Here is a 14,500-nt window from a genome sequence, read left to right on the forward strand (position 1 = left end):
ATAATTGTGGTACTGCTTATTAACTATGTAACATTAGAAAAGTCCTTTAACTGATCTGAACTTGTTTGCTATAAAATAGGCATTACATTTCTATTTCTTTTTCATAAAGTTTAAACTAGATAATGTATGAAGCAATTAGCATAGTGCCTAGTATTTAATACAGTGTCTACTTTCAATGAGTGTTTTAAAAAATAACCAGGTAATTCAGAAAAGTAGTGCTTTTGGGGTCTGTATGTATGTATGTATGTATATGTGAGTTATAGTTCAGTTCTTAGTTACTGTTTTCCACTAGATGGTGCTAAGGGATAAATTTGCTTGTTTAATTCATGTATCATAAATCACAGAAATAGACTTGAAGGTAGAAGAAATCACTTTAGAAATCACTTCTCTTTTACTACTGATGAAATTGAATTCAAGAGACTAAGAAACTTTAAGACTCAAAGGTGAGTTGGGGGGGTATATTAAAGAAAGGTCCCCCCCTTCATAGGAATTTCTTTGGCAGTGGAAGATGAAATTTAAAGTTAAAGAAATGCTCACAAGTACTAAATGAAAATGAACCAGGAAAAGGAAGAGTGGAAATGCCTAAATTCATCAAAGGTTCCAGGTTGAAATCTTATCTTCACACTGTGGGATATATACTTTTAAATCCTGTTTCAAAGGTGTTGCTGCTCAGAGGCAGCAGAAGAATCAAAAAGCAGGCCAAGGAGAGAAATGTTCACATTAATAATCTTGCTTTTTTATCTACTGTATTTACAATATTATTACAATAATTTTACAATATTTTTACAGTAATTTCTGTGAAACATATAACACCTTCTGAAATGTGATACAACATCCTACATGGACCGAATCGTGTTTTTTGGTTTGTTTGCTTTTTTTAAGTATTTAGTGAATTCATTTGATTAGTGTTTGGTATTAGTAAGGTCAAGGTGTCAGGGTCAATTCCACTATATAATAGGCCTTGTAGACTTTCTGTATCCCCCAATATTCTAGCCATTGTTATCTAATACAGTTGATGTTTTGAGAAAAACCAACCACCCCCAAAGAAGTGTCGGGAACTCTGGATCAGTGAAACGGAGTTGGTGTAGCTGTCTGAGATAGCTAATAGCCCATTGACAGTGTGCTGTGGTGCACTGAAGACTGAGAAGTCCTCTAGCATGGAAACCTGTTTAACTATGTTTCCTTAGATTCTGGAGCCACGCGCCTGTTTATAAAGAAATTCACATTTTCTGGCACTAGTTAGGATATGACTGGCCAGGAACCGGGTTGACTATTAGGGACAATTTCTTTCTGCTTACTGCTAGTTTACATTAGATTTTCTGAATTGTTAGTCAGTAGCTGGAAAAATATGTTCCAACCCAAACTGTCCGATTTTTAAAAAAATCATTGGCTTTAAAAATGAATGTTTCCATTCTACATATATGTTTAAGTATACTATACTAATTTAAGTGTATATTTTTAATCAGTGATACCAAGAAACCAGAAGTGATCTGATTTTACTCCCTTATCTCCTGTGGAGAACAGGAAAGAAAAATGTCCAAGGTCATGTGCTTTGGACCTTTTCTGACTCTTGGGCCAGTAGTTTCCCCCTCTCTAGCGCTTTATAACCTAACTTTCACAGTATTTTTAGTTGGCATTTTCTAAATAATCAGAGGTCCAAAAATGCGTTAACTCCAATAATGCAAAAATTTTTAATATTTTACTCTCCCAAGTTTACTGTACTCCCAAATTCTTTATACAGCTTTTTAATATTCCACTTTAAAACACATAAAGATTATGTAAATAAGATACTAAAATTAAATTTTGTTCTCTCAGTTTATACCGGCCACTTCTACCAGTGGAATTAGTACCTGTGATAGTGATTTTTATTATAATCCTTGAATGAGAATGAATTGCAAACAAATGGGTCAGTTGTCTTAAACATGTTAAGTCTACTTTTTACTATCTTTTATAGGCTTTTCTTCTGGCATATCTAACATATACCACTAAAACGTAAAATATAAGCATTTTATATACCTAAGAGGAATGAGGAAGTTTATACTGATCTTTTAAAAAAGTAATCTGTTAAATTTTGGTACTTTTAAAAAATAATACCAAAACGTGAAATGCCAGTAAAACTTTCATTTTCTCATGGATTTCATTCAGATGTATCTTGAAAAAACAGTTGTTGTTACCCTTTTTAGACTAAAAACTTCAGATATATTCAGAAATACATTTTGTAAGATTCCAAGTTCTTTTATTACATGAGAACAATTTAATTTTTTTAAAAATCAAACATGAGTGACTTTTAAAAGAATTGTTTTTGAATATCTCACATGGGTTCGGAGGGATTTCACTGACATTGAGTATCAGATCTAGTTTATGCTGTACAGTTACAGGTGTGTTCTGTCCATCTGAAACGTGTTTCTGCTAATACGGAGTACTGAGAATAATCAAAATGTAACAACTTTGAAACTTTTTCTAAACCGAATGACAGGATCCATCTCAGGAAGACAATCTGCAGAACAGAGATCTCCAAAGTCTAAGCATTTCAAGGTATGAATATTCTTCAGCATTCAAAAATAATACATTTTTATTCCATAGGCCACTTTGTATAGGTACATAGATTTGTTATGATTTAACCTTAAAAACAAAGGGATATTTTTTGGGGTACTGCATGTAATCTCTTGGTCACAATATATAAAACACATTTAATTGTTGCTTAACAATAGGCTAGAACTTAAGGAGTAGAAAGGTACATAATGTGATGTGTTAAGTAGAATTTTTAACATTAAGTAATATTTTAGGTAGGGTATTAGGGAGTTCGCTATGTAGAACTATTCTGTAATAAATCCTAGCTTAGTACATGAAGAATTACGCGTTTCCATATACAGTAGTATGACTTTATCTTAAGGATAAGCATGGACAGCCTTCGTCTTTGGTATAACATAAATTTAAGAGAATTACTTAAGTAGCTAACAGTATTCATGTATGATACTGCAAACCTTTTTTCTCAAATATATATCATTTTTATTTAAGTAATTCAAGCACTGTGTTGTAAGTTACCTGATAATTTTTCTTTCTGCTATGGTAGCATTCCCTCTCTGCATGGACATTTCCATCCAATGGAAAATACTGATTTGGCCTCATTGTTTATTATTTGGCTTCCAAAGTATACTGACCTAAAATAAAGTAATGTGAATTCATACTTTTTCTTTCAAAACCTGAGAGAAATACTCCATTAAAGAAAACAACTGAGGAGCGTCGGCCTAGCATGCGGAGGACCCGGGTTCGATTCCCGGCCAGGGCACACAGGAGAAGCGCCCATTTGCTTCTCCACCCCTCCGCCGCGCTTTCCTCTCTGTCTCTCTCTTCCCCTCCCGCAGCCAAGGCTCCATTGGAGCAAAGATGGCCCGGGCGCTGGGGATGGCTCCTTGGCCTCTGCCTCAGGCACTAGAGTGGCTCTGGTCGCAATATGGCGACGCCCAGGATGGGCAGAGCATCGCCCCCTGGTGGGCAGAGCATCGCCCCTGGTGGGCGTGCCGGGTGGATCCCGGTCGGGCGCATGAGGGAGTCTGTCTGACTGTCTCTCCCCGTTTCCAGCTTCAGAAATGAAAAAAAAAAAAAAAAAAAAAAAAAAGAAAACAACTGAGGAAACATCAGTGACTCTTCTAGCACCAAGGACAGGTACACTTTTTCAGTAAAAGGCAGGCAGTAAATATTTCAGGCTTTGCAGACCCTATAGTCTGTTGCAACTAACTGCCAGTCCAACAGTACCTTGGTGGTTCTTCCAGCTTCTGAATCTACAGCAAAGAAAGTAGAAATTTTCCCTTCCTTTAATAGTGTCTAGTACAGTGTCTACTGGCATTAATTCTCAAATTGTTGTCTTTCTCAAAGTTATCTGGCTCATTAGTACTCAAATATCCTTGTGTGTTTGTTTTGTCTGCAGATTGGTTTGCATTTATCTTAACAATATGGATTGCAAAACTGATTTAGTTTACCTCTTCTGGTTAGCAAATAGAAGACTAAAAACCAAATTTTGTGGCTAACCCTTGGTAAACTTTTCTATCATGCATTTTAATGTTAGCCTCATTCCTAACTGCATATTATTCTGCTTTTCCTTCATTGTATCATTCACGGCTGTTTCTAGTTTATAGTCCTGTCCTGTGTTTTTATTAATCTTTGTAAGTTACCTCTCATCCACTTTTAAGTGGAATCATTCAAGTGATAAATTTACTCTATAAGGAGAAAAGTACATAGGAATGTTTCCACAAGGTCGTTAATTAAAAGTTTAGATTTTTGGCCCTAGCCAGTTGGCTCAGTGGTAGAGCGTCGGCCTGGCGTGCGGAAGTCCCGGGTTCGATTCCTGGCCAGGGCACACAGGAGAAGCGCTCATCTGCTTCTCCACCCCTCCCCTTCTCCTTCCTCTCTGTCTCTCTCTTCCCATCCCGCAGCCAAGGCTCCATTAGAGCAAAGTTGGCCCGGGTGCTGGGGATGGCTTCGTGGCCTCTGCCTCAGGCGCTAGAGTGGCTCTGGTCGCAACAGAGCCATACCCCAGATGGGCGGAGCATCGCCCCCTGGTGGGCGTGCCGGGTGGATCCCAGTTGGGCGCATGCAGGAGTCTGTCTGACTGCCTCCCCATTTCCAGCTTCAGGAAAAAAAAAAAAAAGTTTAGATTTTTGAAGGATTATTTTTTCAGTTATTTGGAAGACTCCCTTTTAGGAACGTTACTTTTTTGTATTTTATCATTGCTAGGCAAATGAGGAAGTGTATTGTTTCTCTAACATAGGGTGAACTTTTGTGTAGTTCTCATTGTATACAACATCATTTAACAGTAGCAGCCCTGCCTATCAGAGATTTGCCCAACGTCCTGCCAATGTACTATTTTGATATTAGCTTTAGATTTTTTGCCTTCTGTACTTAAACCAGATCTAGGTACGAGTTAAAGATATTGTGGGAGTTCCTAACATGTAAATCATTAGTTGAAAAAATATAAATTAGGGCTAGTGTTTTTTAAATTGTGCTTTGTTCCCTTAGTGGTCATGACACTTTGTGAGTTAAGACAAGCATTTTAAACGTAAAGAATAAAACAGAATACAGGCATACCTTGGAGATATTGAGTGAATATTACAATAAAGTGATTCACACAAATTTTCGGTATCCCAGTGCATATAAAAGTTATATTTATATCATGCTGTAGTCTACTAAAGTATGCAATAGAATGTCTAAAAAAATAATATACATACCTTAATATAAAAATACTTTAAAAAATGCTATCATCTGAGCCTTCAGCAAGTTGTAATATTTTTGCTGATGGAGGGTCTTACTCTAATTTGTGAAAAATGCAGTATCTTTGAAATGCAAGAAAGCAAAGCACAATCAAGCGAACTATGCCTGTAGAACGTACCGAATGTAACATACATAAGGGGCAAGTGTGATGTCTCCTAACTTGTTTTCACTGGGTTGCAGTGGATTGCTTGCTTGTTGGGTATTCCAGTAAAAAATGTGTGAAAGACACTTGTTTGGGGGAATCACAATTGACAAATTATACATTTCTAAGCCTCTAGCTCTTGGCTAAGACTATGCCATACTTTCATTCAGTAAACTTTCAAAAGCTAAAGAGAAATATGTATCTCTGAAGTAAAAACTCAGTTAAGTAATGTTTCTTATACAAGGAATATTCATTTCAGTATTGAAGAGCTGAATGTATAGGATCAGATAAGAAAACTGGGCTTTTACACAATTTTATTTTCTAAGCAGGACATGTACCCCTTCTTGAAATGTATACAAACAGGTTTTATTACATTTAAAATTTGAGAGATGAAATTTTACAGTGGGCTAATAAAGTTGTGTTGATAGTATGCATATTATAGGTGCTTAGTAAATGTAAAATGGTGATGATATGAAAAATGTTACCCCCAAAAGCAATCAGTTATTAGACTGGACAAGTAAAAGACAGCCTTGAACAGCAGCATGTTAGAGTGAAGTCAGCTCTCCTAGACCTGTTTCCTTAAGTAAAATTAGGTTACCCAGTTTGCCAAGTTGGTATGAGAGTGTGCCTAGCACATATTAAATGCTCAAACATTTTTTGTTTCATCTGTTGTTTTCAAGGTGGTGCTTTAATATTGCATGTCAGTGTTCAAGTTCTTTATAAAAACCATATATATTACTAGGATTTTGCATGTATGGTATTTAAAGTAAAACCTAAGTTCACACCCCAGTTTTGGGGTGGAAGAAGGGGAGTTGGTGTTGCAGTTTATACAGTTTCAAAGATGCCTAGATAAGTAGAGGTTAGTTGGAACACTGCTAAAGATTTGTGGGTGACAACCTGCCTTTTCCAGTCTCACTTAAGTAATGATTTAAATATTTTATTTAAATAGATAGAAAATGGAATACTACTCAGCCATAAGAAATGATGACATAGTGTCATTTATGACATGGATGGACCTTGAGAACATTACCAAGTAAAATAAGTAAATCAGAAAAAAGCTAAAAACTATGATTTCACACATAGGTAGGATACAAAACTGAGGCTCACGGACATAGATAAGAGTGAAGTCATTACCAGTGGGAGAGAGCTGTGGAGGAGGGGAGGAAGTTGGGGGAAGGGTGTAAAGAGGCACAAATACAAGGTGATGGATAATGATTTGACTCGGGGTAATGGGTACACAACATAATCAACAGTTCAAATGCTATAGAGATGTTCACCTGAAAAACCTGTGTGCTCTTATTGTTCAATGTCACCCTGTTAAATTTAATTTTCTAAAATAATAAATTTTTAACATACCTTGAAGACTACATAGTACTTTAATATTAGTTGTAAAGTGACTGCCATTACTTGATTATCCACAAGAGGGAGAGCTTATACTTAGTAATAATTTTAGATATTTTTTCTGTGGTTTTCAATTCAGGTGACATTAAGGGCAAAAGAAAGACTATGGTTAAACTTTGTGACCTCATTGTTAGTTTAACCTAATTTATAAGCAGTCTTCATTAAGCTGAATTGGAAAGTCTATTAGACATGGCTTTTAACACCTCTATGATCGTTTGGGGTTTTTTTACATGCTTAGCTATTTTGATGATTAAATATGTATGATATCCCAGTATCCAAACACTATTTTGGATATTTGCTTTCCTTTTCTCCAGATCAGGTACTGATGTACCATCTCGTGGGAATAATAAGCACTTTTTCAGCAGTGTCACTCATATCGTGATTGTCTGCGTGCATTATTAGCACATGTGCACTGTTTATACCTACAACTATTAATATGAGTAACTCTGGAAAGCATGCTCAGTGCTCAGCACTGCACCAAGGAGCCAGCAACTCCCTTCACACTTCAGAGAGGCTCCTATGCAACATTCCTTGTAGCACGCAGCTCTGATGTTTGTTGGGGAAGGTAGAGGCGGTTAACTCATTTTTGTGAAGTAATTATTTCACACCTATCAAAAACCTGCAAAAGCCCTGTGATTTATAATAGACTACTGGTTAACAAGTGACGTTTACAGCAGACTAAAACCTGTAGATTTTTCTCAGAGGCAGTATAAAGTTTATTCCGTTGCTTCTATTGAAGGCATTATCTGAGTGGAATGGGATGTTTTGAGAAAAATGTAATCTTACATAATTCAAAATTTTTAATCTGTTGATTCTGTAATTAGATAGAGTATTAGATTTAAATATCAAGAGCATTCCTTGAAGTTTGTTTAAAAAGGATTTTGTTAGCTGGGCAAAAATTAAAGCATCAAGTGACACATCTGTCAAATTTGATTTCATTACGAGACAGTGGTCGTACACTGTGGAACTGGTTGTTCCTACATCCAATACTGAATGTATTTGAATACAGGAAAGTAAGATTATATGTTGAAGATTTTGTTTTATTTAGTTGTCAATTAAGAACCTAAAAAGGAAGAGAATCATGAATATCCAAATAAGTTATGTTTAGTGGAAGATGAAACTTACAAAAAATTAGGCTTAAAATAACTAACATAATCTCTCAGATAACCAAGGTAAAATATTTTAATCGTAAGAACACAAGGCATTTGTGAAGGTTTATTTCTGTCGTGTAATCCTCTAGCTCCTGTTACTGGGAAAGCGCCTGCCCGCATGTCCTGTGCTGACATGTCACGTTGGGTTAGAGCCGACAGTACGAGACAGCCCAGTCAACAGAAAAGAATGCAATACGTCAAACCTACATTTTACTTTAATGGGGCTTGCGTATACATTCGGCAGTTGATACAAGCATTTTAATTCATAATGTCAGAACAGAATAATCATAAATACAAACTTAAAACCTATATGAGAATATCACTTTAGTCTTGATCAAAGGTTCAAATGACCACACTCCTTACATATTAAATATATTAACACTATTGCACTATAGTCTATAAGAAAAGATCATTTCTGAGTTGAAAACTGGAGGAAACTTTTTGGTTAGAATACTTCTTTTTATAATACCCTTCTGTTTAATACAGTTCAGTTAATTGCTAGAAATTAGGTTATTGTTATTATTATGAATAAATTCTCTTCACTTGTTAAAATGGCCTAATTAAATATCTTTCCATTATTTAATGAAGTTCTAATTAACATCTCAAAACTAATCTGAGCAGAAATTTAGATATGATCATTTCTATTTTAAAGTTAACTTCTTCTGTTCATTAAGGGAATAATGACCATTTACTTTTTTTTTAAACCCTGTATTTCAGTGATAATATGCAGAATGCATACTGGGAACTGAAGAGAGAAATGTCTAATTTACATCTGGTGACTCAAGTACAAGCTGAACTACTAAGAAAACTCAAAACCCCAACTACAATCAAGAAAGGCAAGTCAATGTTTGCCGGAAACCACTGATTCCAGCCAAACTGCTTGCAGAGCAACTAGCTATCATATCTTATCAAAATCTCATCAAATGAGTTTGATAAGCCAAAGTATATAACCCATTCTCTGCTTTGGCTCGTCTCATACTGGTCAACTTCACACATAAAGGTGTTGCTGATGTGTTTTTTCTTCAGTACTGTATTCTTTTCCCCTTGTGGCTTTTTTTCTCAGCCAAGTGTTGCTTATGTGTATAAGGCTGAGGTGTTAAGTTTGCTCTAGTTGACCTTTTACCACAACTACTTCATATATTTTTTAAAAAAAAGACACCAAGACACCCAAAACTATTTTTCATTACAGAATACATCAAAGACCTAGCTCTTTAAATTGTTTTGAAAAAGTAACTGATTCATTATTCGGTTGTTTTCATTTTTTGTAAAGTTCACTTTTCTTTCTATAAAGGATAGATTATTTAAGAGAGACTAGGTGCTTATCCCTTTCAGCCAAACATTTCATTGCTCTGCCTTTCGTATGTAACTGCTTGGCCTTCTAAACTTTGAGTTTTGTGTTTACTAGTAATGGTTACTTTGCCAAAGCTATTTTTATACCTCAGAGAAGAATCAGTGCATTATACCTTTTATTATGTAATAGTATTTCTGAAAAGTTGTGTAATATCAACTTAAACGTCCTAAAATTCACTTTTTAAAGTAATGAGATGTGACTTTATAAGTAATAATCACCATCCGGTTTAAAATCGTTATTTGTACCTTAGATTTTCCCTAAAGAATGCATAAAAGAATTGTATTTTAGGACTCTAGTTCTCAGGAATTATACACTAGTGGGGGGAAATGTTGCACATTGGGAAGGAAAACTAAATTCAGAATTCCTTTGATTTTCTACAGGTACTTATCAATCAGACAAAACAATACTGTGCTTTGGCGGCCTTCACTTAATTTACGGGTCTTTAGTCCTGGAGGCTTCCAGGGGCAGGGGCTACATAGAAGGCAGTCTAGTTGATGGTAGAAATATGACTTTTTTTTAAAGGGACTCATACAGTAATTTTGTAGTGAGTTTTCAGTGTGGCTCTTTGTTTATGTAATAAATAGAACTTCCATAATAATAATAAAGGATAAATACTCTTCATATTTAGAACTGGTTCAGGCTTGTGTCCCTTCTGAGCTGGCGAGTGAAAATTTTTTAGTGCTTTAACCATATGTTTTCTAGCACGTTTCCTCAGACAATGGCAGGCTTGAAGCCACTACTGCTCACCATAGAACTCAGTGCTTTGAGGGGTAGATACAGATTAGACTAAACCACCTTTTTTCCTGACCTACAGTATCATCACCCTTTCCAAAAGCTGAACAATGGTACTTCCAATTCTCCCAAACTCCCCTCTCCTCCCAGGAAAAAAGACGAGCTTATTTTATAATGTGGGTCAGCTGCTTTCCTCTAGTACAGAGTCAAGCCTCAGTTGCAGTTGGCATCCTTTTTGGACTTGGGTCCATTTCTCTCTTCTGCTGTGCTGCTCTGGAGAGGAAGGAGAGCTCATACTCCCATAGCGTTGGCTGTGCATTAGCGCAGTCTGCTTGCTAAGCCATTACCTGTGTACTAAAGACTTTTTTTACTTGACCTATTTTGTGACCATGGCAGAATTTACATTTTCCATTACATGGATAAATAGGATTATTTTATAGCTTTTATTTAAACTTTTATCCATAAAAGCTGGAATACATATTATATGGGTCTCACCAATTCACAATATAACTCTTTCTGAAAAAAATTCACTTTTGGACCACCTATGGAAAAAAAGATTTGAATAAGTAAAGGAATATGTTATTTAACAAAAAAAATTACTAAAAGTTTACATCAACCAACTTTCTTAAGCCTCCACTGAAGTAAAAACATTTGTAAGCTTTCTCTAGCTATATAAGAGCCCAACATAGGATCTTTTATTGGTGTCCAACTTTTAAAAGTTTTAAATTCTTCAAATCTTGAATCGTTCAGTGACCCAGGTAGGAAGACACTTTGCAAACAGGAAAAGGGACACCTGGAGCATTGAGTGACTTCCCTGAAGTCACAATGTCAATTGGCCAATCCAGGATTAGAAGTCAGATCATCTGTCGTCTATTTTCAAGTCTTAGTAGTACCCACTGATCACCCAACTTGGGAATTGATTTATTTTCAGTTATATTAATAAAGTGTTACATATTTTGTGATCACAAATGCCATGACAACTGACATTTGGCCTGTGCTTTCTTTTTTCTTAGCCTGCACCCCTGTAGGATGCGTGGAAGATCTTAAGAGAGACAGCACAAAGCTGCACTTGCCGAATTTGACTGCAACATACAAAAGACACCCTCTCTCACCGAACAGCAGAATGCTGTGTCATACCACACCTTCCCCTTCACCAGGAAACGTAAAGGCTTTGTCAGAGAGAGCAGGTCTCCAGTCATGGACCGACAGCGAGCAGCCTGTTCCTCAAGACTGTGCAAACATTCAGGAACACGGCTCCTATGGCAGAAATTCTCTGGAAGATAATTCTTGGGTGTTCCCAAGCCCGCCTAAGTCAAGTGAGACAGCATTTGGGGGAACTAAAAATAAAACTTTGCCACTGCCCGACCTGCCACCACTGCATTACTTGGATCAACATAATCAAAACTGCCTTTATAAGAATTGATTCTGAAGAGATTCATCGTTTGGTCGTGAGGTTGCTGTGCTGCTGTACCTCCCACAATGGTTCTCTTGAGAAATTATTTAATACACTGAAAATGGGTTTTGATTAAACTTTTTCAGTTCTTCAGTGTACACATTTGCACATACTGTATCCTATTACGTAGCTGATTTTCCAATATGAAAGAACAACTGTCCAGCTTCGTATTCTGGCTAAGAATCAGATATATGCTACTAATAAATAATAAACTCGAGGTGTTTCAGAAAGACAGTTCTACCTTTGATAATGATTGTAAGTTTCTGCCTCACGTGAAGAATGAAACTGAAAGTTTCTAGACATGGTTTTATAAAGCATGTGAAATGCCTAAATAGCTGTTCATTAAAAATAGAGGAAGACATTAAGAGAAAAACTATGTTGCTTTAAAATTGCACAAAGGAGCAAATGGCAATGTGAATAGGTTATATTTGTTAACTTTCTAATATATAAAGATATGGAAAATATACAATGGAATAATAGTATGTTGATTATTCCATCTCTATATGCTGTTGTGTTTCAAAGTTTAAAATCATTTTTAATTACAATGTGGTTGACAAAATTAAAAAGTGCAGTTTGAATTCTAAGACTTGAAATAACCTGATCATTGAAGCCAACTTGGTCCCAGAACATCCCCCAAGTCCTAATTGAAAATTGATGAAACAGTTGCAAATCTCTGTGGTGTTTGAATAAAGTATTATAATCCTATACATCAGTAAGAAGTACAAAAAGCATCACAAGGGTTTCAGTCTAATCTGTCCCATCAGGGTCTATAATGAAAACCTAAGTGTATAACTATAGTCATTTTCTTCAAAGAGTCTACACTGGCTTGTTATGTAGAACAGCTTATAAAGTGTTAGACTTTGGTTTGAAATGTAACGTTTTTATTGAGTGATTTTTAATTAACTGAATTAGAAATTATAATTATAGAAACCAAATTCTGTGCTGTATTGATAATAGTACCATCATAACATGTCCCCAAATTCTGATTTTCAGTGACCTATTTATAGACAAGGCAATAACAAGGATGAGTTAGTTCACTTGGAAACTTACCTAAATTCGTTCAGGGCTGTATATTAAGAATATTAGGAATTAAATGTATTACTTGATTCATACATCCTTTGCCTAAGATGAAGTGTTTCAGGTAGGAAACCTTTATACTTTTTAATAGGCAGTTTCAAATATCTGTCTTGCCCTCAAAACAGTATCACAGATCTCTTCTACATTAACCAAATAGCACACATACATAAACAATACTGTTCACCAGAGATTTCTGTCTTTCTATTATCTCACTTATTCAAGCTTGTCTGTGATTAATGGAATTGGTGTCAGATGCTGGAATTTATTCTGACCAATGAACACAGCTGACTCAAGGGAGTAGAATCTCCTGCCAAGTAACAGAATAAAACACAATATGCATAAAACAAATACAAGATCCAGGTTTTAGCTGAAGGAAGCAACTACCTGTGTAATATCAAAGCAGCAAAAACTACTTCTCGTGTGGCTGCATAGTCTGTATATTAAATCTGATTTCTGGTGGTTTACTGGTTTGCCTTTTTTAAAATCAAGATTGGGAATTTTACTATGTAAAGAAAAGTCCTACAAGATAATGGCTTGTTAATGTTTTGAACAATGCAAAGAAATTGTTTAATTAAAATTATTTTTGTTTGAAATTGAAGTGGAGGTGAAATTTTGTCCTTGACTATATATTCCAAAGTCAGGTACTAATTGTTAGTTGTTAATTTGATTCATACAACAGACATTTGTCTTGATAAACTTCTGAGTGGAGAAAATTTTTTCCATATAAAACAAAAGGGCAGCTATCAGATACACTAGAAAGTCAGTAAACATTCTTGGAATTTAAAGTGCTAAAGTATAAGACTATTTAAAAAAGAATAACCAGCCTGACCAGGCGGTGGCGCAGTGGATAGAGTGTCGAACTGGGACGCAGAGGACCCAGGTTCGAGACCCCAAGGTCGCCAGCTTGAGAGCGGGCTCATCTGGTTTAAGCAAAAAGCTCACCAGCTTGGACCCAAGGTCGCTGGCTCGAGCAAGGGGTTACTCAGTCTGCTGTAGCCACACGGTCAAGGCACATATGAGAAAGCAATCAATGAACAACTAAGGTGTTGCAACAAAGAATTGATGCTTCTCATCTCTCTCCGTTCCCGTCTGTCTGTCCCTACCTATCCTTCTCTCTGACTGTCTCTGTAAAAAAAAACCAACCCAAAAAATTGTTTATACCCAGACATAAAATTTTAAATGTAAACCTTATGCTCATCTCTGTTCTAGGTACAATTCAAAGAGAAATGAGAGAATGGCCCAATGTAGCTTGTAAAAACTTGCTCCAAAGGGCTTCCCTTGAAAATTAATGTTCAGATTTTATAACAGTATTCCAATTCTGCATATCCATAACAATGAAGAAAACATAGCTAACAACCAAAAGCCAGTTATTCCTTCTTTTTGATACCCTAAAACAATTTGCATCTGCTCTAAAAAGAAACTTGAGGTTCTGCCAAAATGGAACCGAATTCATAAGCACAGCAGGGACATGCCTATGGGAAACATCAGGAAACCAAAATGGGGGAAATGTAGACTTAAAGAACTGAATCACGTGAACAGAAAGTAACGGTCTTAATCCAGAAAGGATACTTGGAGAAGGTAGCTCTTACAGGGTAGTAAATCTACGGTCACTTAAAATACCAGCAGAGGCACAAATGAGCGAGCAAGCAAGACTGACTGAGGCAGATGGACCCACTGGAGAAGTAGACTTGAGTGTGCATAGACATGGCTATTCTAAAAGCTAATAAATAGTTTTTGACAAAGGATTATTTATACTATATATCTAGCACAGCGGTTCTCAACCTGTGGGTCGCGACCCCGGCGGGGGTCGAAGGCCCAAAACACGGGTCGCCTAAAGCCATCAGAATTTTTCCCCGCCGGGGTCGCGACCCACAGGTTGAGAACCGCTGATCTAGCACTTATATAGGGAAAGGAGAATCTATATA

At 36.2% G+C, this 14,500-nt stretch overlaps 1 protein-coding gene across 1 annotated transcript in view; it reads left to right on the forward strand.

Annotated features, from left to right (window-relative positions):
• Positions 1–13,173, forward strand: part of AZI2 (5-azacytidine induced 2) — a 28,799-nt gene extending 15,626 nt beyond the window's left edge. Inside the window, exons 6-8 of the mRNA XM_066351340.1 lie at positions 2,477–2,535; positions 8,680–8,798; positions 11,059–13,173. Of these exons, the coding sequence (XP_066207437.1) occupies positions 2,477–2,535; positions 8,680–8,798; positions 11,059–11,468 (588 nt within the window). The 3' untranslated portion in view covers positions 11,469–13,173. The remainder of the gene's footprint in view (positions 1–2,476; positions 2,536–8,679; positions 8,799–11,058) is intronic.
• The last annotated feature ends 1,327 nt before the right edge of the window (positions 13,174–14,500 follow it).

This window comes from Saccopteryx leptura, chromosome 10, assembly GCF_036850995.1.
Source record: "Saccopteryx leptura isolate mSacLep1 chromosome 10, mSacLep1_pri_phased_curated, whole genome shotgun sequence".
NCBI lineage: Eukaryota > Metazoa > Chordata > Mammalia > Chiroptera > Emballonuridae > Saccopteryx > Saccopteryx leptura.